Source organism: Ophidiomyces ophidiicola (genome assembly GCF_022830035.1).
Source record: "Ophidiomyces ophidiicola strain CBS 122913 chromosome Unknown scaffold_3, whole genome shotgun sequence".
NCBI classification, from domain to species: Eukaryota; Fungi; Ascomycota; class Eurotiomycetes; order Onygenales; family Onygenaceae; genus Ophidiomyces; species Ophidiomyces ophidiicola.
In genome coordinates this window covers 843,624-870,776 of record NW_026054643.1, presented here as the reverse complement: position 1 = coordinate 870,776, position 27,153 = coordinate 843,624, and the positions used below count along the sequence as shown (strand labels likewise).

Here is a 27,153-nt window from a genome sequence, read left to right as displayed (position 1 = left end):
GGAGGGGGTACAGGGAAAAGTATAAAAATGAAAGAAGAAAGTAGACAGCAAAACAAAGAAAACCCAGGAAACAACAAAAGGACGATGGCATGGCACCCAATCTCCAAATACCCTACTCGGTCATCCGTTCTATTTCAATAAACGCTTTTAGTATCAAGTACCGCCGTTCGACTTAGCCAGGCCAGCATTTGCCTCTGCTGCCAAAGCCTGCGCATCTGCCTCATTAATCACTCCCTGAATAATTTGTTGCTCCTCCGCGCTGAGAATTTTGGTCAGGTTCTCGTAAAGATGCGGCTGGCCCTGTTGAAGGTCTGTATGGCTATGTCAGCGAAATTAAGGACCACAAATGTTTTCAAGGCAAAAGGACTTACTCAATAGAGAAGATTTAAACACAGAGTATGGTTCAACTTTGTCAAGTGGAGATTCCAGCAAACTTCCTTCCTCCAGCTCGTCTTCATCATCGTCTGGCAGAGATGAAAGTTTTGCCGCCTTCAAAACGCCGTTAGTAAAAATCACCAATACACCTTGTTTATGGCTGGTAACTAACCTCACGATTCAAGAACTCAATATAGGCAGAGCCCTCATCGGCAACGTCACCGTCACCACCTTCTGCCTCATCTTGCTCAGTCCACTCGACTTCTCCACTCCAGTCATTATCGTAGTCATCATCATCGTCCCCAGTATCATCGAACTGCAAGTCAGAATCCTTCGTCGCTTGCTCCCGCACTAATATCCTGATCAGCATTTTTTCTCCGCACAATATAAATATTTATCTTCCTAACCAACTTACACTTGACGGCAGCTGGCAAAGTTTGGAAAAGTCTGCTAATGCCTTGGAGAAGCCGGGGCCAGCCTGGCTGTACACTTGCTGGTACATCTTCAGCTCTCAGCGTCAAAAGGGCGCTGATGGCTACAATAGACAGCTTCTTGTCATGAACCCTCTTGAAACCATCAATATTTGAGAACCAACTGCTGAAAAACTTGTTGGTCCACCCATTACCCTCCAAAACTTGTAGCGCTAGCACGGGGTTATAGTAGATTGCATTGATTACCATTTCCATGAGGTGAATGCGGTACGACTTTGTCTTGGTTTCATCGTTGGATAAGATTGGCATGGAAAGGCTAATAAACACCGGGACGTATTGATCCACATGGCCACGCAGATTTAGCATTATGGCCTCGGCAAGTTTGCATGCGCAGATTCTGTCCACGCCTCCTGTTTTGTCGTCGTGGAAAATATCTTCTACCATGCTTACAATCGCGGCCAAGTATTCCGGGTTCTCTATTAACATAGAAGTTCCATAGGTCACATAATTATCCAGGGCAGGGAGCATATCTACCAAAATTAGCTAATACCAAATAAACAGGGTGTGAAATTTTGAACCTTCTAGGTAGAGCTCTGCCCCTGTTTTGAATGTTTTGTGAACCAGAATGAAAGCCTGCCACATGGTTGGGGATATTGACTTTGCAGCATACGTGCAGGAGTCGATGATTTCGAAAATCTCGTTGTACAGGTCTAGTAGTATCACGTTAGCGATTTAGACTATAGACAGCACACGGGATTAACAAACCATAGAGCTTATTTTCTAAAGTAATTGAGATAATTGGCATCAAAATTGTTTCCAGATGTAGCAGTACATCAGGCGTGCTTTCGAGAGTGAGAATAAGTGTTCCAATTGTTTGCAGAACACCCAGTGCAGTGATACTCTTATCATCCAAGAAGTCTCCATAAATATCGTCCTCACCTTTGGTGCTCTTTCGGTCAAGCAAATCCCGGATGATGCGCATATACGTGTCACGCAGTTGTTCGCACAAAGCAACAGCAAAAGGAGTCAACTCAGCGGAAAATACTTCAACAAAATCTTCCATGACGTTTGCCAAAGCGTCGACATCCACTTCATTGGCCAATTTCAGAAGTTGCTGCATGATTTGTGGAATATTAGTCTGCATTGAGGTGCGGATAACGTTATGGCGAATTAAAGGCTGTAAAGCAAGGGCAGCTTCAACCCTGACAGGCAAAGCAGGGTCCGCTAGAGCATCCAAAATGCTCCTGTAAATAGTCATAAGATTGTTCGGATCCTGGAAATCAAGTTGCTCAAATTTTTCCAAGGTATCGCAGGCACGGGCACGGAGATAACCATGAGGACTGCGGAATTCTGGGAAGACATGGCGCACAAAAAAATATTCTACTTGATCAGCAATGGGACTTTTCTTCCCAAGGATGACTGAAGCTAAGGACCCAATCATGCGCAGAGCGCCTTCTTTTTCGCGAGGCTGTTTCTGCTCATCTGGTGCAGATTCGTATTTGCTAACAACGCTGTTCACAAAAGTAAGGATCGAGAAAGTCTGCTTCTTTCGGGTTTTCGTCAGGGCAATAAGGAAATTGGTGGCGGCAACATCCGGAGCGGAGACCTCTTCAAATACGTTCAATTTGCGGTGAAGATATTCTGCTGGATCAGAATCAAACAACTCGATATCCTCATCAGTCTGGCAGAGAAGAGGGAAAACTAGATGTGCAATTAAATTGTCGATGTGATGCTTTAAATGTTCCCAGACCAACTTAGGTTTGACACACTCCTCGAGGAATACCAGGGTGTAAGAGAGAGCTGGTTTGCTTAGCCATAATCCTCCGGAAACCCATTTGTCTACTTGCTGCAGATATCCTTTTAGAATTTCTGGGGCGAAAGTGGTGATAAACGTTTTGGAGTAAGCAGAATAATCCGCTTGGCTAGTCTTTCCCAGCGTCGATGGGTTGCCGTATCTGGTGAATAGCAACATATGAGACTACTTAAAATCACAAAGATGCATGATGACATACCTAACAAACAGACGATTTAAGTTGGCGTATGCCCATTTTTTAGATTTCCACCAATGAGTGAGCTCCCGTTCAGCAGGATCTTCAGGCATCGAGCTTGCAGGGGGTGTTTTGTCGATTATCCTCAGGAACAATGTGCACCAATCGACGGTGGCTTGGTGGGACATGAGGTGCGAGGGGAGCTCCAGCTGTTGAAAGGGAAGGGTGAACCAGTCAGCTTTCTGAAGATGCAAGTATATATGATGCATAGCCGTAGGTCCTCACATAAATGGCATGTTTGTACGCCTTCATTACGGTTCGAAGCATCTCTCCAGCCTCCTCATTTTCCTCGTTAACTAAGCGAGAACCAATGTTAAGTAACTGAGGGAACGAATGGTTCACGATTTCATCGAATTCGGCTTTCTTCTCGGTCGCTTTATAACTGTAGACCCGGCAAATAGCCAGTAGGCATTGAAGTCCAGCAAATACCGAGTTAACATCACTGCCGTTCAATAGCTGTAGCGTGATATCCATGAAATCCGGCCATTTTTGCGGAAAATCGTGCTGCAAGATCTTCGAAAGCATGGGGATCAGTTGCGATCTGATCGGCGGTGGTGTCGACGCGAGCATGGGAAGTAAGCGGTTTCGCAGCGGCGCCCGTTCCTCCTCTAGGATGGGCTTGTGAGGCGAATGGTCCTCTTCCGGCGACCATCCTCGAATCACTCTGTTTTTTAAGTAGACAACGGCTACAAGTAATCAGAAATCGGGCCATAGCAAAGCAATAACAGGACTTTCGTCATACTGGAGAGTCGAACAGCCTGGTCTTGCTCGGCCTGGAGAATATCGCACAGCGCATTTGGAAATCCAGGTTGGCCCTCAGCCTAAATACGAAATGAAAAAGAAGCACCATTAGCTGATAGAACACGAAGGCCATGCATTCGCAGGAAGGGCATCAGAAACCTACGTATTTGAGATCCAGCTCAGCCTGTCGCCTGATATCGCCATTGGCATCGAGGGTGGCCTGGATACGGTTTCGCAGACCTGCCACGTCCATGTTTGCGGAGTCGATGCAGCCCCCAGCACCCACGCAAAGGCAAAAGATTTATCGGCTCAGAAGGTGGTGAAGAGAGCGCGCCTCGTGCATTAATGGGCCGGGCTCGAATAGGCTGACGACCGGGACGACCGTTGGCTCGGGGAAGACAGTCGTCTGGGGGCAGGATTGTTTGAATGTATAGGGTTGGCGGGGACGGTCGAAAAAAATAAATCGAGTGGCTCCCTAAAACCTTTTTTTCCAGGCACCTGCGCGCCCAAACGACCACACCAGCCAACGGCAACGACAACGACACCGTTGAAACCGCGAAACAAAGTCTGCGAAGGGCAGCGAAAGTAAGAGGAGTGGCTGGCCAACTACACGCTACGCTCGACGGGTGCTGTCCACTTAGTTAGTTACAGCGTGGTTATCCCGCCTGACGTCGCGTCGTCGAATTTGCGTGACAACTCCCACATAGCCGGCCTCTACGCGACTTTGGGAGAAACACAGATTGAACACGGTCAGTTCCTCTACGCTTATCTATACTTATTCAAGTGTGCTAGCATAGAAACTCGTCAACATGGCGCACGTAACCACCCACAAACGTCGGTGAATGGATCATGGAACAGCCATCCCCAAGGAAAACACGTGTAAATACAACGTCTACATATATAGAGAGGCAGCGAAAATCACGTCTCGCTTGATCATCTCCTGTGCCGTCTGCATTTTCGTGTATAAGGAAGGGTCGCCAACGAGCTTCGCGGCATTCTTCACTTCCCGGCATGTTTCATCCAGGCGGGTAATCACCCGCACGATTGTTCCCTCCATCACATCAGTCAAGCCCGTGATGCGATTGAAAGACATGCCGCGTGCCCATTCATAAACGACTTCTACCAGGTTGAAACGCGGTTTTGTCGCGAAGTCGCCAGCACCTTCACTTGACAGTATAACTTGGTGTTTGATCTGAAGATCATTGACCTTCGTGGAGATTGCAATGATGGCTTCCTTGCCCTTCTCCAACCTAGGCGTCAATGTTGGAACATTTTCCGTTTTCTCCTCGAAGACAAAGGCAGAAAGGAGTGCCACGATCTCTTCAGGCTCGTACTCCGCAAGAACATTTTCTAATATTAGCTCCGTAAGAACTAACTCGTCTGCCGAGTGGATCTATATGGGGAATTGTTAACAAGGCTTTGATACTTATGGAGAATATGGAAGTCAGCCATGCACTTACTTCACAAGCAACTTTCCCTTTTAGCTGCACACGACAGGCTTCATCCACAAAACCAAGCTCTTTCATGACTTCTACCCGCTGCTCGTAGTCGGGTAGCAATTGAAGATTCTGATCCGACATGAGCTGCTTCAGTTGCGATATGTTTTCCTTTACTTGCCACTCGTCGTGTTGCATTTCAAACTGTGTCTTTGAGTCAGTCGTATATACGGATCAGAGTACACAGCATGGACTTACGTGTTGTAAGAAATGCGGGCATTGAAAGCATCCACATGATTGAGAAATTTCAAGCTGCTTTTGCCTCTCGTTGAGAACTTCTATTACTTGGAGTTCCTTTACCCGATCCCAATCAAGTTCATCCCAATCTGGCTTTTCCCAGGTTGAAGTTAAAGGCACGAGTTCCTTGTCTGCCGCTTTCAATGCCTCTGCTTTGCATTAGTGGAAATCATTCCAGGGTAATCTGCAGTGCCTTACACACCTCTCTTGATATTTAAATACCAGGTTGGCCCTCCTATTTTTACAATGGTAGAAGTGACACATTCCAAATCCATGATAGGAACCTTACAAGCCTTCAAATGCATTTCAGTTGCAGAGTTCGGCAGTGGGGCAAAGTAATGCCGGAACATAGGTAGGAAAGGGAGAATGTCGCTAGGATGACGGATGAGATTCAATGGTCCAAATTCAAACACCAGGAATACAGGTGCAGGTCCAGCGCTGACTCCATCTTTCGTCAGAAATCCAACCGTTCGAACGCCATTCTATATATTATTAGTAGTTAACAAAAGCGGTGCAGGCACGATACTTACTTTTTTATATACTATCAATCGCTTTGCAGAAAACAATCGCTTTCCAACAGGAGAAGCCAGAAGAAGGATATGGAGTTGAGACGTGAGTCGTTGAAATTCAATTGATGCTGAATGGCAAGCCTCTAAATCGATGTCACAAATAGCACAAGATTTTCGTTTGATCTTTTGAAGCGTTTCCTCAGATAGCTGAACTTGCTTCTGGTGTTCCGGCAGTAGTGCTTGTGTTGCATTCTCGCTAAAACTCCTCTTAATCATTTCCTCAATTTTGAGTGCTTCGACACGTAAAAGATTCAAAATCATGTTATACGTTAACCTGAACTGGGAGCGGAGTTTCGTGGGATCACCAAGGATCATTCTCCTTAAGGCCCCGATTGGAGGAGCTTCGTCTCGGCCAGAAGTGGCGATTATCACAGATCCAACAGTGTCCAGGCCACGACGTCCAGCCCTACCGGCCATTTGAGTGTACTCTCCAGGAAGAAGGTCGCGGAATTGCCTGCCGTCATGCTTTCGGAAGCCAGAGAAAACCACAGTTCTAGTAGGCAAATTCAAGCCCATGGCGAAAGTTTCCGTAGCGAATAATACCTTGACAAGACCTCGAGCAAATAGAATTTCAACAATCTCCTTAATGATAGGGAGCAAGCCTCCGTGGTGCACACCAATCCCCCGACTGAGCAGTTCTCTTACTCTTCGAATTTGAGGAAGAACCCTATCTTCCGTCTTAAGGCGAGCTAGCGACTTTTCAATGAGCATGTGGGTTGAGCTCTTTTCAGTTGCCGTGCAGAAATCTTGGTTGGACAAGGAATCTGCATTCTCTTCGCATCTTTTCTTTGAAAATACGAATATACATGCTGGAAGCATACTTTCCTTTTTGAGATGCAGCACGAGATGCACCCAGATATTCCGGTCCTGAGCTGCCGTGGTACGTCCACCACCTCTCCCGGTACGTGCAATATTACCGACACCTCGCTGTGCAGGTTGGCCTCTTCCTCGCTGCTGCGGACCCCCTCGTTGATTTCCACCGCCACGTTGCGGTCCACCGCGCTGGCCGCGACCCCGATCAGCTGGCCCACCACGGGTATTGCCGCTCTTTGCTTCCGCAGCTTTCTTTTCCCGGAGCTTATCACGTCCAGACAAAATATCATCTGCATCTTTCCAGCCCTTTTCAATAAACTTCTTATTGGCATCGACGATCTTATGCATGCTCTTCCCAGCCCAGAGGTAATGCTCGAGCGGAACAGGTCGCTTAGGAGTTGATATCACATATATATCTTTCTTTTTTGTCCGTCCAACCCAGGAAGCAAATTCATAGGTATTTGGCACTGTAGCAGATAGCAGAATAAGCGTGACGTGCTCTGGAAGCATGATAATAACTTCTTCCCACACCACTCCTCTTTCGAGATCGTTGACATAATGAACTTCATCAAATATAACAAATTCCACGTCTCTTATCAGGTCAGCACCCCGGTAAAGCATACTGCGCAAAATCTCCGTTGTCATTATCAAGCAGCTGGCTTCAGGGTTAATTTGGACATCCCCGGTCAAAATTCCAACATCATCAAACGTATTCCTAAAATCGCGGAATTTCTGGTTGCTCAAAGCCTTAATTGGAGACGTATATATGGCCTTTGTCATATGCTTGGCTGCTAGCGCAATCGCATATTCAGCGACAACTGTTTTTCCAGCAGAGGTGTGGGCCGCAACAAAGACAGAGTCACCATTTTCAAGGTGGTAGACTGCTTCTTTTTGAAACGTATCCAATTCAAATGGATAATCTCGGGCCATATCTGGTACAAGTTCGTAAAAATTCGTAATCTCTTTATTGACGTCTACGACGTGCGCCCATTCTCTGCCGGCCTTTTTTGTCGATGCTGTAAGCAGTTGCCCCCGTGGTTCTAAGGCAGGATACTCGACAGGGAGAAGAGAGTCAATATCTTCTTCTTCACCAGCGGTTAAATCTTCCTCCAAATCGCCTTTTTTGATCTGACCGTAAACCTCAGAAGCGCTCCCTCCAACCATGCGATCGAGCTCGCTATCGTCTTGCTGCAACGCATCCTCAGCATTTTTTGCAACTTCAGTAGAAACAGTCGTCGCTTTCGAGAAATCTAGTCCACGCGATAAGCCTGGCGCAACTTCTAGCAGCCCGCCTTCAACACCAAGCTTGATAATACGATCCAGCGCAGACTTTCCTGCAGCATCATTAGCCCGTTGCCCATCAACTTGCGCATCACTCTCCAGAGCTGAAATCGCCTCGACTCCTTCTAGACCGCCTGGTTCAAAGGGGTAGAAACCAGCCGCCCCTCTGACAAACTCCGCTCGACCTGCAGGCCTTCTGCGGAATGATGTCGAGTTCTTTGCTGTGGCACTGCCGGCAGGAACAGTAACTTCATGGTAACCAGTAACCCTACCTTCCAAACCCTCACGTGTGAATCGAGTTACTGTACGGGTTTGCGTAGGTGCGAGTGCAAATAGCTCTGTATAATCGACCGGAATCTCCCAGCGCCTCTGCAGGCGATTAAGCCACTCTGTACTGAACCGCGGCGAGGGAGTGAGAAATTCTCTCTCCAGTTCTCGTTTTAGATCTTCTGTGGATTGAATCCGTCGCTCCCGCCGGCTGCTTTGTCTGTCGGCGCTGCCCATCCAGGCGTCAAGATCGTAGTCAGCGGCATCTAGCTTTTCTGCGTGCTTTTGCACCTCGTGCATAGCTTCAGCTAGGTGTCTAGCCATTATGGCGTTTCTGCATTTGAGACCTGAAGAAATATATTCTAGTCTTTTGGATAGTATTGTAGAAGTGGAAAGTAACTTCTCACCATGGAATGTGGGAGGTATTCTGCAGTTTTGTGGGAGGTTGCCAGCCAACTAGTTAGGGTGTACATAAAGAAGCTTTTGGTGTGGCAGCAGCCGCTTCAACAACTCGACAAATAGTTACTGTAGTTAGTTATAGACCAACTACAGTGAGAGAGCCAGGTCATCAGCTCGATACGAAAACTTGCCTTGATGCCACACCTGGCATTTATGGATTCTTAAAATATCGAGAGCTACGTGCATACATACATTCAGGCTTCGAAGTGCTGTTGTACCGAAGGGGTAATATCTGAACAAGCAAACACTCCTGTAGTCATTATTAAAAACCATAGCGTACTTATCTGCACACGCCAACTACTCGTCAGGAATCTGCAATCTACCATATCCAAGTTATAAACCCATCATGACTCGTGAAGTGCTCCGTGTAGCAGATGCCCCACCCTGTTGACAAAATCTACTTCACATCCATAAAATTGAGACGTCCGAAACATAAATTATGTAAAACTATATTGTTGAAAACCCCACAAACGCTGTCATTTTGTGCACCAAGACTCCAGGGAAAGCACTGCAGAATATAGATAGAGAAGGCCAAAAATTGATTTTGTAGTATTTCTTAATATTATGTGGCAGATAAATTACCTGCATGAAATGCCTGGAAAAGTCTTCCGGTCTTGAGTGTTGATTTTATATTCAAAAATGCCTTCTTCAGTGCCGATATACCTGTGAGAATATTTCGATTAGCTTTCATTTAAATCCAAAGTACAGATGGGGAAAAAACCTACAATGTTCGACCATCCGCACCCCAGCCGACCCCGGCGGTCCCCACGCCAATTTCTGCGCGGTCCGTTGCCCCCGAGAGCTCGGTTCTAAGACGGGGAGGTGTGCGTCGACTATAATCCGCGTGCCGACGATACTGATAGTCCCATTGGCTGAGTCTCTGACTCTCTTCTATTGCAGCACGTCGCTGTAACCGTAACCGCTCAGTCGCCAGATTTGAGCGCAAGTCTTGACGAGCTTGTGCCTCGGTCGCAGCCGGATCTCTCTCGGCGCGACGAGGTATGGATCTTGACCGTAAACTACGCTGCCGATGCCCGCTGCTGTTGTTTGAGGTACGCCGGGGCCGGTCAAAGATGATACGGGTCCCAAAAGCGATCTCAGCGAGTCTTTCCCCAGAAGGGGACCTAAAGATTGTTCCTTCTTCGTCCATTGCAGAGGCAGATGACTCACCGGCATTGCCAGACGCTGCTTGAAACGGAGAATCACCAGGAGGCAGTTGGGAAGGGGATGTAGTCCATCTCAACGCGACAGTTGGATGAGGCATTAATCCAAGACCCGATGGAGCTGGGGAAGAAGAAAGCGACTGGTTTTGGTGCGACAAAACAACAGAGCTTCGCCTTCGCGGTTCGAGGGTACGAGGACGACCAGAATTTCGGTCTTCAGCAGGCTGAGAGTTCTCTGGAGGAGAAGTAGAAAATGGGGAAGCACGGGAGCCTCCAGATAATTGCAATGGGCTAACATGTCTGGGAGTTCGCTGGCGTCCTTCTTCAATCGAGGAAGCCCACCGAGCGGCGTTTAAAAAGTCAATGATCTGTCTTTCTCTCGCAGTCAGATCTTGAGCCAATAATTCCTCACGGATGGAATTGAGATCTTGATCCCCGTTAAGCCTTCTTCTGTGAGAAGTTGGGTGGCTTTCGGGCTCATAAGTCAAATGGTCTAATGAATCATCTTCATCCTCCGACCCAGAAGGTTCACCGTCTGGCATTTTATCGAGACGATGTGTTCGAACATGTTCTAAATCCTTTTCTTCGATATCCAGCTTTACAATCTGCCTCCGAGAAAACGCTTGTCGAATGTCCGCAATCCCGACCCGGCCATGGTCTTCAACCCACACAAGAAGGTCCCAGGGCCTGGGAGAAAACGTCATGCAACGGACGGCACCAACATCAAGGTAAGACCGGGAAGATCGAAAGACACAAATTACGTCATCGCCGTCATTTTGTTTTTCTTTAACTGCTACTTCTCCTTGCTCATCGGCATCTCCGTCGCGAATGCGATTCAGATCGAATATCGTGATAGTCCCCCCTTGCGAACCAACAGCGCATAGACTACTGCAGGGCGAAAAAGCAATTGTAAAGCAGCATTGATTTTCGGTCTCAGAAACGGAATTGAAATCTATTCTTTTAATCAACGGCCATTCCCAGTCATAAAGCAGGCCTTCCCCCGGAAAATCACGGGACCTGGCACTCGTAACAGGCATAATGCGGTAAAACCAAACCTGATTCGAATCGCCCACAGCGGCCAGCACCTTCGAGTCTGGAGATATAAGAGCATAGTTCATGCAGACAGTGTGATGGATGGTTTTTAAATTTTCTTTCTTCGACAGAGAATAAATGCTGACACTTCTGTCATTATTGCTGTAACACTCGATATTAGTATACTGCCGACATTTAGCATATAGAACGAGATTGATCTACCTTGCAACGGCGATATCTTCGTAGCTGAATCGGTCGCACCGGGGAGGTAATCGGTGTACAGTGACGGAGTTGACGATGCTTCCCCCAAATCCATGAATTATTATTTCTAATCATCATCACTGTTAACACTTCTCGAATCTAGTAGGTTTGAGTTTAACAACTGACCGTGATTGGATGACGCTCGTCTTCGAGTGACAGGGTCGATGTAGAGAGGGAGAGGTGAGTCAATATCAATGTCAATGTTATTGGCCCTAGTTCGTGGAGAAAGCACGGCGCCCGAGACAGCTAGTTTGATAAAAGCACAATCGCCATTTTCGCTGCCGCCAACGACAATCCACCCAAGCCCAGCCGTCAGGCACTTTGGTTCAAAGGGCAGGATAGTTACCACCTCGCGTTTTCGAGTAGAAATGTGGATGGTGAATATAATCCTGCCCACTGCGACGTGGATCTTATCGGGATCGGCAGTGCTAATATAATGGCGGAGCTGGTGATGCCTAGAAGCGCCATGTCAGTGGCGTGGCAAAGGGAATTCAGCGGAGCAAGACCCACGAATTCGGGATCTTGAAAGGGAAGAATTTTCGGTCGGTTGGTAGAACGAGGGATTCGGTCGGTCGGTAGGTGCTAGTTATTAGACAGGGTGAGCAAACACACGGGCCACAGCCATGGGCGCCGGGGTCGTGCTGGACTCACAGTAATGCTGAGTCAAGCGTCATCCTCGTCACGAGAGCTTGAGCAAGGGTTGTTCACCATACGGGAGCAGAAGCAACAGAGCAGCAGCCAAGAGAGCCAGAGCAGAAAGATGCAGCACAGACAGACAGAGGGCCGGCGAGCAATGCAGAGCTGGATTTTGACAGGTGAGGCGCTGGAGATCGCATGGCAACGTCGATGACGGCACGCGACGACGGTGACCAACCAGCAGGATTACAGTCGGGCTTACCTCGCTTAGTCATCACGGGCCGGCGTTGTTCCGACCGTCTTCCATGGATTTCGATCGCTATTGCGCTAGGCCCGACATGGCATGGCGGCCTTGGTATTTGATGTGCAAAATTTCTTTCCGCGAAATCTTTTTCTTCTCTTCTTCCCCAACACTGGCCTCGCATCTTCCCATCCATCCCATCACCTCTCTTCTTACCTGTATTCATAGTTTCATTGCTCTCGTCCTCCAGCCCGAGATATACAAAAGTTTACAATGCTCTCTTCGCGCCTATCCCGCGCGGTAAGCAGCTATGTCCAAGCCGGAATCTAGACAGGAACGTGCTGACTCGACCTGCAGATTCCTCGCGCCGCCTCGTCATTTGCCCGTTCTAACACCTTCAAAATCCCTGCAACTACATTCAGAAGATGGGAGTCTACGGAGAGCACAGAGAAGGTCAAGGGAGCTGTCATTGGTATCGATCTTGGTAGGTGGTCCTGATGCGCCGACAGCTCACGCGCTGCTTCGGAAAATAGTCAATTGAGGGTTTGTGTTCTCTAATATTTTATGCAGGCACAACAAACTCTGCTGTTGCCCTGATGGAGGGCAAGACTCCCAAAATTATTGAAAACTCGGAAGGTGAGCGAAATCTTGCACATCCTAGCCAACCCGCAAACCTATGACTGACAGTGCGCCAGGTCAACGAACTACGCCTTCCGTCGTCGCTTTCACAAAGGACGGTGAGAGGCTTGTGGGTATCGCTGCTAAGCGACAGGCTGTTGTCAACCCAGAGAACACTCTTTTCGCTACAAAGCGTCTCATCGGACGTAAATTCTCCGATGCAGAGTGCCAGCGAGACCTCAAAGAAGTTCCATATAAGATCGTTCAGCACACCAATGGTGACGCCTGGGTTGAGGCCCAGGGCCAAAAATACTCTCCTTCGCAGATTGGCGGTTTCGTTCTCCAGAAGATGAAGGAGACCGCCGAAGCCTACCTTAGCAAGCCGGTCAAGAACGGTGTTGTCACAGTTCCCGCCTACTTCAATGACTCTCAACGTCAAGCTACCAAGGATGCAGGTCAGATTGCTGGTCTGAATGTGCTTCGTGTCGTCAACGAGCCAACTGCTGCTGCTCTTGCCTATGGCTTGGAGAAAGAGCAAGACCGTGTCGTTGCTGTCTATGATCTTGGCGGTGGTACCTTCGATATCTCCATTCTCGAAATTCAGAAGGGCGTCTTCGAAGTTAAGTCTACGAATGGTGATACCCATCTCGGTGGTGAAGATTTTGATATCACTCTGGTCCGAAACATTGTTCAGCAATTCAAGAAAGATACTGGGCTCGATCTCTCCGGTGACCGCATGGCTATCCAGCGTATTCGCGAGGCTGCTGAGAAGGCGAAGATCGAACTTTCCTCTACTTTGTCTACCGATATCAACCTTCCCTTCATTGCTGCTGATGCTTCTGGTGCTAAGCATATCAATGTTAAGATGACTCGTGCTCAGCTTGAAGCTCTTGTTGACCCCTTGATCTCGAAGACTGTTGAACCTGTGCGTAAGGCATTGAAAGATGCCAACCTTCAAGCCAAGGATATTCAGGACGTTATTTTGGTCGGTGGTATGACCCGTATGCCTAAGGTTACGGAATCTGTCAAGAGCATTTTCGGACGCGACCCCGCTAAATCTGTCAACCCAGACGAGGCCGTTGCTATTGGCGCTGCCATTCAAGGTGCTGTTCTTGCCGGTGAAGTTACCGATGTTTTGCTTCTTGATGTCACTCCTCTCTCTCTCGGCATTGAAACTCTCGGCGGTGTCTTCACTCGATTGATCAACCGCAACACTACCATTCCTACAAAGAAATCCCAGACTTTCTCCACTGCCGCCGACTTCCAGACTGCTGTCGAAATCAAAGTTTATCAGGGCGAGCGTGAACTCGTCAAGGATAACAAGCTCCTTGGAAACTTCCAGCTTGTTGGCATTCCTCCTGCTCACCGCGGCGTTCCACAAATTGAGGTCACATTCGATATCGATGCTGACTCCATTGTTCACGTGCACGCTAAAGACAAGTCCACTAACAAGGATCAATCTATCACCATCGCTTCCGGCTCCGGTCTCTCCGATTCGGAAATTCAAAATATGGTTGAGGACGCTGAGAAATATCGTGCCCAGGATAGCGAGCGCAAAGCTACTATTGAGGCTGCCAACCGTGCTGACAGCGTTTTGAATGATACCGAGAAGGCCCTGAAGGAATTCGAGGACCGCCTTGACAAGACCGAGGCTGACCAGATCAAGGAGAAGATTGCTTCTCTTCGTGAGTTTGTTGCCAAGAACCAGTCTGGTGAAGGAACTGCTACTGCCGAAGAACTCAAGCAAAAGGTCGATGAGCTCCAGACTGCTAGCTTGACCCTCTTTGACAAGATGCACAAGGCTCGCCAAGAAGACACTAACAACCAGCAACAATCCCAGGCTGGCGAAGCCTCTGGAGAGGAGAAGAAACCTTAAGCGTTCCTGAGGACAAGTGCGAAATTCCCAAAAGTAATGCATTTACTCTTACCTAATGTCTCCCTTTTAACACTTCTCTTTACCTTGTCTTCTACATCTAGCTCCTTTTTTTCATTTCCCCTTGATTTGTGATTATTTTCTCTTGACCTTTACCTGTAACCATACAACTTCTTCGTCTTTCTTCGCCGATATTTACAGGGTTATACATCCACGAGGTGTTGGAGTTATGATGTTGGTGAATTTTCTGTCAAACTTCAGCATGTCTTGTTTTTGTCATCTGAACATCCTTTACGCATGGGCTCCGGACGGGAGGGGAGTTTTCGGGCATATTTTTGATCGGCAAAAAAGAGGGGTCAGGCTAGGCCCGGTCGAAAAAGATCGATTGATACTTTATATGCCCCCGTATTATAATTTAACCATGGCGGACCTTTTTTTCTATGATCTTGAAAGTTCATGTATTTGTCTTCAGCTTTTGAGCAAGGTCGAAGGTGCCCCTGAACTAGGAATTCTCCTCTCTTGATGTATATTTACAAATGAAACAAAATTTTTTGATGAATTCCAAAGCTTGGTTGTTTAAATAGACCACTGCACGAAGTCCTTTGCGTAGTAGAATGACCTAGATATCATTGACCGAATTGGAAAGACAGCACTCTAATTGTATCGACATTTCAAGCATAGCTCGCTGCAAACTATTCTCTCAGCACAAGGACATGAACAACATACCCTGATCCTGTGCCCAGCCCCGTCCCCAAAACCTCATCCTTCACCCTCCATACCGCAAAGTCGGCACATGATGTGCGAAGCCAACTCTCGAATACTTCATGGGCGCGTAGCTGTTGAGCAATAATGCACACTGTGGGCTTCAAAAGCGCGTCACCATATCCCTGAGCTGCGGACACTCCGAGCGAAGGGCGAAGACGCGCCACATCCACACAGGTCTGCACAAATGGAGCAATAAGCGCATCATTATAGATGCAGTCACAAGCGAGAAGCACGTCAAACCCATCTGGAGCAGTAGCCACTAGATCAGACGCAGTATCGGTCTCCCAATCAAGTGGCATGAAGTGAATATTCTGGTTTGACTTCCCGGAACGAGAACTAGGACTTTTACTTAGGGTATTTGAATGGGTATGATGTCTAGTGCGTGAGCGGGAGTGGGAATCAGCGGAAAGGCGGCCCGTAGTGTTGCTATTCGATTTGTAAAAACGAGGATGATTAGTATTACGGGAATGAGCAGCGCTCGCCTGCTTTGCAGCGTGGTATCCCGATCCAGGCTGATAGTTTTGCTCCTTATTTTCTTGAAACAGCTTCCGGACATATTCCTGGTCTGTAGCGGTATACAGTCTGATGGAAGGCCCGAGCGAAAGCGCCAGGACGCCCGCAACGCCGCATCCCAGTTCTATTGCTGAAGAGTCTTGACGAAGAACGCATGCTTCCCAGAGAATATTGGTTTGCTGGCAAAGCCACTGTGCAAATATTGGAGTGATCTTCCAAAGAACTGATATGCTTCGCACACAGCTCAGTTGCAGTCAGCATACTGTAACTACCCTCATCTGCTACCCGCTTTTGCTGCAAAGGTACACGGGGTGGAGAGCTTACCTGCCCCTGTAGTCCCCCCCGCCCGCCTGGAAGAGAGTAACGTTGGTGACTGGCGAATCGTAAGGTCTCGATCGTGCACAGATATCTCAACGGAGTGTGACTGGGAGTCGACGAAGCCGAGGTTCTGCGAAGGGATATCTTGTGAGAAGAGAAGAAACGCTTCTGCAGCATAACGGAAACTCGTTACTCGGCTGCATCCTGTCCAGACAGCAGGGTTGATGCCCACCTTCCTCCGCATCCTCCACCTCGTCGCCGATGGCGTCCAGGAAATCCGAGAACTTCATATGGACAACTGTCAAATGAATCCCAGTAACGCTGTACCTAATGTAGTAACAGGGGTTTGCCGAAGAGCCATTTTAAACATTCGAAATTTGAGTGGTAGAGGTGTGCACCTTTCGAGGATTGGAAGAAAATTTCGGGGGGTGGAAAAATTTTGCATCTCAAGCCAAACTATGTAACTATGTTGACACCCACGTCCAATACTACAATAGGAAGTCTGGGTTAACAAGGCACTGAGTCGTTAATGATTTTTCCACATTCCAGCAATAACTATATCACACATAGCAAATACATAGTCGTTACTACTAGTTTGGAAATTTTATGTAGGTGACAAATATAGAATCTTCAGGCTTAAGGACTTGGGGAATGACCACCACACACAGCCGGGTACAACACAATCATGCAGATACGAGGACTATGTAATACTTAATGCCAGCTTGTCTGCCTTGGACAGGATTAGAAGCGCAATTCAGGAAAAAAATTTGTTCCACGTGGTTGCATTGCGACGATCACTATCATCGGGCTAATTGCAGTGCTCTCAATTATCAAAGTAATTGCTTGTCAATTGAAGAGACAGGATATAACGGTGGTATGTAATTCGAGCTGGCTCTACTCCGTACAGGTCAAGACATAAAAGGCCAAAGATCCACCTCATACTTGAGTCAAAATAGACCCCAGTCTTGAAGATCCATTTTCTATCACTTTTTAAAAGCCGTTTTCAAAAGGAATAACAAACCCACCATGAAGTTTACCGCGCAGCCCCTCGTGATTCTCGCGCTGTCTTCTCTCGCGCTCGCCGTACCGGTCGAGACGGGGGATGCCGTGCTCACTAAGAAGGCAGATGCATGCACCATCGCGTTGACAGACCGATATATGTTCAGCGACTCCATCGAGGTCTTTCAAGGAAACCGTAACAGCAAGAACCCATCCTGCTTCGACTGGAGTTCCGACGGCTGCACGGCATCTCCAGACAGACCGGCTGGGTTCAACTTCGCCCCATCATGCCAGCGACACGATTTCGGATACCGCAATACCAAAAAGCAGCAGCGATTCACCGAACCACTTAGACTGCGAATTGATGATATGTTCAAGGCCGATCTGTACAAGGAGTGTGGTAAACACAGTGGAGCGAAGAGGAGTGAATGCCAGAGAATCGCGGATCTATACTACGCGGCAGTCCGACGATGCGGTGGTGGACAATGCACAAATGAAGCATAAGGGATGACTTAGAATTAGGATGAATGAGGAGGATTCATGACAGCCTGCGTATTATTGCGATGGAAATTCGTGAAGTTGAACTCAATGAACGAGATGTTGGGCACTATTTATTAGTAATCAAATGACTAAGCTGGTTCGATAGTTAACTAGTGAACTAACTACCAATGAACCAATGAAATATCGCGTTTCCCTACGCGCTGCTCTGGCCAATCAGGATGCCCCGTATCATCAAACATCCAACATGCCAAAGCAATCTCGCTGGGAGACTTTGAGAATCCAAATATACCCTCCAATCACTCTGGACTCTGCCCTGATATGCGGTCTCCGAAACACAAGGTGTTTTCCTTTTCCTGTTGCTAGCCCCCAAAGTGACATTTTGTTGAGCCGGCCTGTTTGAGAGCTTCCCGTAGGTCTCCACCATCTGGCAAACACCTTTCTCGCAAAGCTTTAGATCTCCTTGTGTTCTAGGCTCTCCAGGGAAGCGGGTCCAAAAATAGGGCGCCGTTGGCATTCTCTAACACGGAATCCCGGATCCCGGCCCACTACGGCTTCAAAGCCCAGGATGCACCGTGGATTGTTTGGATAACATCAAGTTTCCCCAAGGCTCGGGCCAGCTGCAAGCGCCGGGGTGGAGAACATCATTTCAGCTATTTTACCCCTGTATGTGGACTTTGTTCTGGCCTCGTCTCGGCTTGATGTCTGTGTGCCTGGATCTCCAGAGGGTGTGACCTGATCATGTTCTGATTGGATCACCCGATGCATCTTCAGTGAAGATCCAAATACCTACAAACAGCTTTATGAGAAAAGTCTCTAAAATAAACAGACTTTCATCACCCTTGAGCTTGGAAATATCCTGTCTTGAGATGTATATAAGGATTGGTTGTCATCCTGATGGCTTCTCTCTCTTTTTGTTTTCTTCAATAGCAATCAGACAAGCAAAAGCATTTTGTTTCCTTTAAGTCGTTTCCTTAACATTTTTTTTCCTTTTCCTTTTCTGTTTCCTATCCCTCCTGTCTCCTTTACTTGCTCCCTCAAAAATTTGAAAGTTAAACAGACTTTCCATTTCTTAATTCTTCAGACTTTTTCCATTTTCTTCAGATACCTTCCTTATTTTTGCTGGCTCTGGAAAGCCATTCTCATCTTCCGCTTGTCAGTTCTTATCAAAAATATTCCAATACAACATCACCCGACTTTTATTCATCTTATACCCGCTCTATTCTCGCCATAAACACCGCAATAATGGCTGGTACTCAATACGGTGCGATCGGCCTGACATTCAAAATTGTCCGCATTCTCCAGGCCGTGTGTTTAATTGCAATTATTGGCATGACTTCAAACTTCATTTCCCAGATGGTCTCGAACAATACCAATCCTCCGGAAGTGCTTGTGGGTACTCTTAGTGTGGTATGTTTTAAAAGCCTGTTTTCATCCAAAGAGAAAAGGGGAATATTTACGTTAACCGCCGCCTTATAGACCTGTATTGCAGTCTTGTACTGCGTCGTCACATTCATTCTCTTTCTCGATGACATCCTCCCATTCTTAATCAGTACTGGGCTGGACGGCCTTCACCTTATTGCTGTGGTTGTTGTTGCTGTTACCGTTGGAAAACCATTGTCTTACGTCAATTGTAACATTCTTGGCAGGGTTGCGAGCAGTATGTCTTCGGCTTATACCTTCACCGCCGCGCTGGGTAACTCTCTTGCCAAGAATGGTGATAAAATCAGTTATACACACTGGATCGGCACTTCAAAGCAAAGCTGCCTTGAAATGAAATCCATTTGGGGGTTGAGTATTGCTCTCTGGTATGTATTTTACTGGCTCTTCCTCTTGGCTTATCAAAAGTGAATGCTAAAATATCTTGTTTAGTATTCTCTTTGCGCTGTCCGCCACGTGCAGCATCGTTATGTGGCGCCAAAAGAAGCCAGTCCCTCCCAAGGATGTTGAAGGATAATGTCGTTTCCGCTACTACTTTTTTCTTCGGCAGGGTCTTATGTGTTGGATAGTGGATTTTGAACTCGGTTCAATAAGTAGTAGTAACAAATTGACCCGCTGTCATCTCCGTCTCTTCTTTGCTTCGCTTTCTGCTATCAATGCTGTGTTTTTCTTTTTTTTTTCTTTTTTTTTTTTGCCTGTCATTCTCGCTCCTTTAAAATTGTTGGGCTGCAACATAATGATAATCGTGTCAAACCTTTAAATATGGAGTTGTGGCCTGGATATATGGAGGTAGATTATCAAATAAAAATACCCTCCCCACTATATTGATGATATGATCGTATCGTATAACCATAAACATTGGGTACCCCTTAGTCACACGAGTTAAGTGGTATGAGACAATTTACGCATCCGCTGATTTGGTCCTGTTACTGGGTTGATCTCTAATCCGTACTCTGTACACTACTTTCACGTATTCTAATCTATCGAACTAGATACTTCCACCTGATAGCGTATTATTTCCCGCTTTGACTAGCAAGTATATTGGGATGCTAATGCTCCAACCATATAGACCAGTTCTCAGATAACTCATGAGCTCAGATCTTGCACCAATGTATACCACTGTATACAATAATCTCACACCAAGATACTCCGCTGCCAAGATGTTTCGTTCCTTAGCAGGAATATTTGCGATATTGCTCGCGATCTACAAATATTTTGTGAGCATGGTGTAAATCGATAGGGCAGGCGATGCGTTGCCGATTACCATTGCAGAAGCAAATAGAGGAAAACCTTCTAATGCATTTAGATGAGCGCTACGAGCGCGGCAGAGTTTGGCCCAGATATCTGCAGGGATCTTTTCACGGAGGGAGTTGAGGTTGTCGCGGGGTCTGAGAGCGATATTTTGTGTTAGCTGAGTCTCGAAATAGTGGTAGCACACCCATGGATAAAGTACGAACGTGAGATTTGAGGTTTTCCAGTTAGTGGCTTGCATCATTTTGAAAAAGTAGTATCCATGCGGTAGCAAGCTAAGCCCGAAGGCACCAGCAATCGAGTGGTAGGTCCAGTTATTGTTAGCCTGCATAGTGCTCGATGAGAAGTGAAAGGAAAGACGCAAGTAGTTTCTCGATAACTATGATTTTGGGTTGGGAGAAATTTTCTGTCTTCAAAATCAAAGTAAACGGATCGACAGGATGCGAGACAGGTTTATATAGCTCAAGCCCATTTAGCCTTACGCATGAATACATTTCGATGACATGAAAACCCACATCATCAAGTGATGAAAGTGTGGATTTTTCGCACGAGGAGCAAGCATGTTGTTATGCCTTATACAAAATAACCAGAAATGCGATTGACTCGTATCCGTCTTACCCAGAAGCATAACGTTATGCTTCAGATAATAAAGAAGCCTAGGCAGTCAATAAGCAGGGTTGGCGTGGGTATCATAGTAAAAAGCTATTCAGAGGAGCATTTAGCTATAAATGGTTCCTTTCACTGAAGTTTGCATTGTGGACAGTTGGGAGCCTCAAAAATCAGTACTCTGAAGGTCGGATTCCTACCAAGGTTGGAACGGGCTTAGGAAAATTATAAGTCCGGCCCGGAAAGCGCTGCCCGAGGCTGGTGCCCCCTCATTGGAATGCTTGTTGAATGCGTTGATGATCAACACGCCAGTAACAAACTAAGCACAGTAAGGTGAATGCTGGACATGCCTCTGCATGGAAACACCATCCCATCCAGAGACCACAGCTCACCATGCTGACTGACTCCGAAAAAACGGCATGTGTCGCTCTCTCACGTCTCTTTCTAAACACACAATTCCTTACCGATGACTATAACGACATCGCCGCCGCTTTACGGCCTCTTGACATGAGCCTCGAGTCCCTAGACCACGTCCTCCGCCATGATCTGTTCCCAATTCTTTACCCAAATCTGCTGGAGGTCGCCGGTGAATGGACTGGCTTCGACGAAGACTGGTTACTAAAAGAGGTTGAGTGTCGACGACGGTTCAGGGACTCTTGGGTAAAACCTGTTGGCGATTCCGGTGCCTGGCAGTGGGTGGGCAATGCAGTGACAACGCCGTGGAATGAGGTGAAGCAAAGGTTGAAGTCGAGGCTATGGTTTGTCTCAAAACTTTCCAGTAGTTGGCCCTTCATCTCACAGGCCCCTACAGAGCGAATTCCGGCGCCCAATGCCGCCTAGCGACAACTCCGTCTGAAGATGGCTGAGCACGACTCGCGAACATAGCGTCGCCATCGTTTTGTCTGGTAATCGCTATTTCCCGAACCCGCGCAAATGTGTGATACCCCTCAAGGGCTGGATGTCTCTATACGGCTTATTATGTGATATCCATGGAGACTCGGTAGTTTTCGGTATTAGAAAATGTACCTACAGTTGCGGTGTGGCGTGTGTCTCGATTATTTCTCATTGTTCGTGGAGTGTAGAAAAACCTGAGACCGAGCACTGCTTCGAGCTGCGTGCAGCATGGCCGGGCCATGTGTCCAACTCCGTTCGTTCAAGAATATGCGATCAGCATCGGAATACTTCTATCATCGGAGCTCGGGGTGTTGTTCGCTGTGGTTTGTGAGAATTCCCATCTTCAGACCAGGTGGCCCTCGTAGATTCTTCCCCTTGGCGACTTTAATATGGCCTCGTTTTTTAAAACCGCAGTCCACTCGTAATGATGCCACTTAACGGGGGTCTGACTCCTCCGCAAAAGACGGACTCTGATCCCTATCATTTTTTTGGTAGCCACGCCTCTAGTGTCGAAGATAAATACATGGTGTAGTAGTAAACTCAGCATGACTCTGTACCAATTGCCTCATTTCTAAAAAAAATCAACGTGGGAGAGTCGGTCGTGAAGTTGCCGATGGGCCGGGAATCAACCTCTTATCACAAGATAGAGTTGGTGTGTCACAAGGTTAAGGGACAGTTGAAATCCTTGCGAGGGCGAACCATGGGAGAGCTCGCATATGATCGACGGAGCGCTCCGCAGAACTTTTGTGTGTATTTTTTAAGGTTACCATAGCATAATAACTTGGGTCGTGTAAGAAGAGGGACTTTCTGGGAAACAAGGAGGAAACCAAGATGGGATTACTCCGTATTTCTGACTTCTCTGCAAAGGAATAGCAGTTACAGGGCGAGAGACGGAATTCTCTTCACCCAGCTATCTGCCGATTGCCACGGGCCCCAGGATCAGGGCGACAGTTCCCCAGGAAAGTCAAAATGAGACTGGGGTGAGCGAGATGAGCGCAGAGACAAGGTAGGATTTGCGGATGCTGGGCATCGGCAATAATAATAATAATGTCACGATCCCCCAAGTCGAATTCCACGGTGGCCTGGAGAGCATCTCGTATCGCTCTCCAGCCCAGGCAACGCATGACTCGCCTCTTTTGAAGGAAACCCGAGGCGCGAGAGACCAAGTAAGTTGTTCGTTTATACGGCGGAAAATAACGTTACACGCGCCGGCGAGAAACCCAGAGGACGGCTAATGTTTATTGCCTCCTAGCCTATGAACGGTTCCTGGGAGGGCTGCAGAAGCCAGTAGACGCGTTTTTAGTTCTTGCACAGGCGAAAATCCTCGGCTTGCAGCTCACAACCCAGCGTCTGCGCTTTGGTTGCTCCAGACAAGGGCCTGCCAGTAACATGGATGGCTTGGTTGTCTTAATAATTATAGCACTGGCCCTGTAAATTTCCGCCGCTATCCTCGCTGGCATCACTAGACATGCCGCCTGCTGGTAGGAAAAATGCCAGTGCCGGAACTTGACGTTACATCCTCTCCATTCTGTCCGATTAGCCAAGGCTCGCCGGGTGATTTTAGTTTGATGATGACCAGTGGTGACAGAGGCTCGGTGGAGCTGTGCCGTCGACCAGCGTGGAACTCGTTATTATCATAGAGAGTTGATAAAGCTGGGGGCGCCCGGGTTTTCACTCCACCATGGATCTGTTCTGAACCCAGCAGTCGCGGAGGCAGATCTGGTATACCGTCCGGATTTCAATTTGCTGCGAAGAGAGTTGCCGTGTGTTGTCTTTCGAATGGGATACTTAATTGATCCTGTTCACTCTACACTCGTTTAAACATGAAGGTATTTGGGCTCGTGAATGCAGTCCACAATGTGCCCGGCAGGGCTAATTGAATATTCTAGCTCTCTTCCCTCCTCGTCTTCGGAGGCCTCTGCCTGGCCATCGATCCGCCTCGTGAGCCTAACCCACCTCGGGGCGGCGGCAACAAGCTGTTAGCATACAATGAGACTGTCACTGGACGCGCGATCGCGCCCCGTGCCGATACCGTGAATTGGATTGCGGGCAAGGAAGATGGGCAATACGTGATCATGGATGATAGCGGTGCGCTCAGAATCCAAAGCATCGTCACAAATACTTCGCAGGTATTGGTGCCCGCCGACAAAGTCCCCCAAGGAAACAGAGAATTCTTCATCAAACCCGATCTCTCCGCTGTTTTATGGGCCACAGACTATCGAAAGCAATATCGCCATTCATTCTTTGCTAACTACCACGTTATGGATATCAAAACGGGATCGCTTGCTCCGTTGACCCCAGATCAAAAAGCCGATATCCAGTATGCTGCCTGGAGTCCCAAAGGAAATGTTATTGCTTATGTTCGTGGCAACAATCTCTTCCTCTGGAAAGACGGCAAATCCAGCCAAATCACAAAAGACGGCGGCCCAGACACCTTCAATGGTGTTCCTGACTGGGTTTACGAGGAAGAAATCTTTGGCAATCACTATGCCTTGTGGTTCTCTCCCGATGGTGAACAGCTCGCATACATGAGAACTGATGAGACTGGCGTTCCCACCTTCAGAGTGCCGTATTACATGAACAACCAAAAGTTTGCCCCACCATACCCTAGGGAACTGGAGCTCCGCTATCCGAAAGTATCGCAAACCAACCCAACTGTCCAATTCCGTGTCCTCGAAGTCGCATCTGAAAAGAGCACGACGGTGTCGCTGGATGCTTTCAAGCCAGATGATTTGATTATTGGGGAAGTGTCGTGGTTGACTGAAGGCCACGATAAGGTTGCCGTTCGTGTTTTCAACCGTGTCCAGGACAGGGAGAAGGTCGTCTTGGTTGATACTAGCTCCGCTAAGGGCTCTGTAGTTAGAGACCGCGATGGCACTGATGGGTGGATTGATAATGGCATGGCCATTCGATATGTCGGCAAGGTAAAGGGTAGCAAAAGCACCTCCAAGGAGACTTACTATGTGGACATTTCTGACATGGACGGCTGGTCTCACATTTATCTCTTCCCTGTCGGCAATGGAAAGCCCGTTCAGCTCACTCGTGGCAATTGGGAAGTTGTTAGCATCAGTCATGTTGACACAGAGCGTCAGCTGGTTTATTTTCTTTCTACCAAACATCACAGCACTGAACGCCACCTGTACTCTGTTTCTTACAGTACGATGAGGATGGAAGCTCTGGTCAATGACCGTGAGGCAGCTTACTATGGAGCGTCTTTCTCACCGAAAGGCGGATACTATATTCTCTCTTACCGCGGCCCTAATGTGCCATACCAGGATCTTGTCGCGGTGGAGAAGAACAAGGTCGTTCGAACGCTCCGAAGCAACAACGATGTTGTTGAAAAGCTCAAGGAGTACAAGCTTCCGAGAATTGATTATTTCGACATCACCCTGCCATCTGGCGAGAAGTTGAACGTCATGCAGCGCCTCCCAGCCAATTTCTCCCCTACAAAGAAGTATCCCGTGTTGTTCACCCCATATGGCGGACCCGGTTCTCAAACAGTCAGCAAGGTCTTCCAGGCCTTCAACTTGAATGCATATATTGCATCCGACCCAGAACTCGAGTATATCACCTTGACCGTCGATAACCGTGGTACTGGCTTCCAAGGCAGGGCTTTCCGTGCCTCCGTCGCTAAGAGGCTCGGTTCCTTAGAACCCGAGGATCAAATCTTTGCTGCCAAGGCCTTTTCGAAATTCCCCTACGTGGACAAGGAGCGCATTGGCATGTGGGGCTGGAGTTATGGCGGCTACTTGACCTCGAAGACCATTGAGGCTGATAGCGACGCCTTCTCGTTCGGTGTTATCACTGCCCCAGTTTCCGACTGGCGTTTCTACGACAGTATGTACACCGAACGATACATGAAGACCTACGAGCAGAACCAGGCCGGCTACAACGCCAGCGCCGTCCGCAAGCCTGACGGTTTCAAGAAGATCCGAGGAAGCTTCCTCATCCAGCACGGCACTGGCGATGACAATGTCCACTTCCAGAACGCTGCTGCTCTATCAGACCTACTCATGGGTGCCAGAGTCTCTCCCTCCAAAATGGATTCTACGTGGTTCACGGACTCCGACCACGGCATTAGATACAACAACAATGGATTGTTTCAATCAAGAGAGCTTCTCATGAAGCTCTACGAGGAGAAGAACAGGAAGTTTGGCGAGGAGAAGCACCAGTGGAGCAAGAAAAGCATTGAATTCGCTGCTTCGCATTTAGGCATGATTCTATAGATTCTCTTAATGACCCTTCTCAGCGGCCTAAACTTGGGACCCTGGTGTTATCCCCCTTGTAGCTTATTTTTCCTTTCTCTGTAAATATGACTTAACCACTGAAATAAATATATCATGTTTGTTAATGCTCCTTCCTGTGTTGAGAGGAATAGGCCTCATAGTAGGCCCCAATTTGATGTGAGAATGTGTCTTAGGAGTTTGGAGTCGCAGGCACCATAAATCACGTTCACTCACATTCATCTCACTACGGAGTACATACGGAGTACGGAGTACAAGCACCATAAACTGTTTCAGTGTCTTATGCGCACGGAGCAGTTTGTGCAACCACAAGCCTTAAGGGTCTGACGAGGGTGCACACATTGATTAAAGCACCCTTGTGCCTGCGCTCACTCCATAACAGGTAGTTATGTTGTGAAACTCGCATTTGACAGTTCTCCCAGCCCTCGTCAACACCCGCTATCTTCAGGTCGACAAATGAGAACCGACGCTGCACAAAAGCGGAATGGCTGGGACATTGAAACGAGAGGTCCACGGCTTTCTTTCCTCGTGGCTGCTGGTCCGTTTTAAAACACGACACGCGTCGCTGTCATTGGTGGTGATAGCAGTGCCTTTGACGCCCTGAAAGGCATGACTTCTCTCTTTACGGAGTACTCCGTACTCTGTACGGTACAAGGCTCCGAAAGATAACCCACTTATTCCACTCCTCACGCTGACGACTTGGCTAGAAGATCGTAGCTCGAATCAAGGAATAAAAACAACTAATCATACCAGTCATGGATCAGGCTTGTAGCCTCGAGCGGAGACTGCACCTTTCTCCCACACCCAAAATTTGGATTTGGATGTAAGGACTAATACTCTGTGTTTCTCCTGAAGGACGAGCATAACAACAAAAACACTGATGGTAGCGATGTCGACATGCATCCGTGGCGTCCAATTGGTGGTTCTGGATGAGCGTCCTTAGGCTTTGCAATGATCATGATGCTAGTTAGCCACTTCAGCCCCGCCAGAGCACGGTCCACGAGAGTGCATTTTAACCTTCATCATCGCCGAAAAAAGGGAGCCCATCTGCCACGAGAGAACGACTGGAGTCCCATGGGCCATT

General features: G+C 47.8%; 9 protein-coding genes across 9 annotated transcripts; 5 read left to right on the top strand and 4 right to left on the bottom strand.

Annotated features, from left to right (window-relative positions):
* Nucleotides 1-153: 153 nt before the first annotated feature.
* On the bottom strand, nt 154-3,848 carry NMD5 (Nonsense-mediated mRNA decay protein 5; the record flags this gene model as incomplete). The annotated part of the gene is made up of 10 exons (XM_049250415.1): nt 154-311; nt 372-489; nt 548-726; nt 791-1,336; nt 1,385-1,516; nt 1,572-2,761; nt 2,819-3,036; nt 3,080-3,540; nt 3,597-3,675; nt 3,759-3,848. 10 exons carry the CDS (start codon nt 3,846-3,848, stop codon nt 154-156), a joined length of 3,171 nt encoding a protein of 1,056 aa, XP_049110775.1.
* A 639-nt stretch (nt 3,849-4,487) lies between these two features.
* Nucleotides 4,488-8,582, bottom strand: SKI2 (Antiviral helicase ski2; the record flags this gene model as incomplete). The annotated part of the gene is made up of 5 exons (XM_049250414.1): nt 4,488-4,988; nt 5,056-5,235; nt 5,290-5,477; nt 5,531-5,810; nt 5,859-8,582. The coding sequence occupies 5 exons, from the start codon at nt 8,580-8,582 to the stop codon at nt 4,488-4,490; spliced, it is 3,873 nt and encodes a 1,290-aa protein (XP_049110774.1).
* A 713-nt stretch (nt 8,583-9,295) lies between these two features.
* Nucleotides 9,296-11,847, bottom strand: LOZ57_001322 (uncharacterized protein; the record flags this gene model as incomplete). Its single annotated transcript, XM_049250413.1, has 6 exons — nt 9,296-9,380; nt 9,443-11,074; nt 11,135-11,240; nt 11,300-11,628; nt 11,684-11,755; nt 11,825-11,847. The coding sequence occupies 6 exons, from the start codon at nt 11,845-11,847 to the stop codon at nt 9,296-9,298; spliced, it is 2,247 nt and encodes a 748-aa protein (XP_049110773.1).
* A 476-nt stretch (nt 11,848-12,323) lies between these two features.
* SSC1 (Hsp70 ATPase ssc1) lies at nt 12,324-14,544 on the top strand (the record flags this gene model as incomplete). The annotated part of the gene is made up of 4 exons (XM_049250412.1): nt 12,324-12,350; nt 12,408-12,534; nt 12,621-12,686; nt 12,746-14,544. 4 exons carry the CDS (start codon nt 12,324-12,326, stop codon nt 14,542-14,544), a joined length of 2,019 nt encoding a protein of 672 aa, XP_049110772.1.
* Nucleotides 14,545-15,233: 689 nt separating this feature from the next.
* On the bottom strand, nt 15,234-16,427 carry RKM5 (Ribosomal protein lysine methyltransferase; the record flags this gene model as incomplete). The annotated part of the gene is made up of 3 exons (XM_049250411.1): nt 15,234-16,042; nt 16,144-16,305; nt 16,370-16,427. 3 exons carry the CDS (start codon nt 16,425-16,427, stop codon nt 15,234-15,236), a joined length of 1,029 nt encoding a protein of 342 aa, XP_049110771.1.
* Nucleotides 16,428-17,163: 736 nt separating this feature from the next.
* On the top strand, nt 17,164-17,640 carry LOZ57_001319 (uncharacterized protein; the record flags this gene model as incomplete). The annotated part of the gene is made up of 1 exon (XM_049250410.1): nt 17,164-17,640. The coding sequence occupies one exon, from the start codon at nt 17,164-17,166 to the stop codon at nt 17,638-17,640; it is 477 nt and encodes a 158-aa protein (XP_049110770.1).
* Nucleotides 17,641-18,879: 1,239 nt separating this feature from the next.
* Nucleotides 18,880-19,591, top strand: LOZ57_001318 (uncharacterized protein; the record flags this gene model as incomplete). The annotated part of the gene is made up of 3 exons (XM_049250409.1): nt 18,880-19,044; nt 19,114-19,442; nt 19,507-19,591. The coding sequence occupies 3 exons, from the start codon at nt 18,880-18,882 to the stop codon at nt 19,589-19,591; spliced, it is 579 nt and encodes a 192-aa protein (XP_049110769.1).
* A 1,733-nt stretch (nt 19,592-21,324) lies between these two features.
* Nucleotides 21,325-21,771, top strand: LOZ57_001317 (uncharacterized protein; the record flags this gene model as incomplete). The annotated part of the gene is made up of 1 exon (XM_049250408.1): nt 21,325-21,771. One exon carries the CDS (start codon nt 21,325-21,327, stop codon nt 21,769-21,771), a length of 447 nt encoding a protein of 148 aa, XP_049110768.1.
* Nucleotides 21,772-23,648: 1,877 nt separating this feature from the next.
* On the top strand, nt 23,649-26,051 carry dpp4 (Dipeptidyl peptidase 4; the record flags this gene model as incomplete). Its single annotated transcript, XM_049250407.1, has 2 exons — nt 23,649-23,654; nt 23,715-26,051. 2 exons carry the CDS (start codon nt 23,649-23,651, stop codon nt 26,049-26,051), a joined length of 2,343 nt encoding a protein of 780 aa, XP_049110767.1.
* Nucleotides 26,052-27,153: the final 1,102 nt, after the last annotated feature.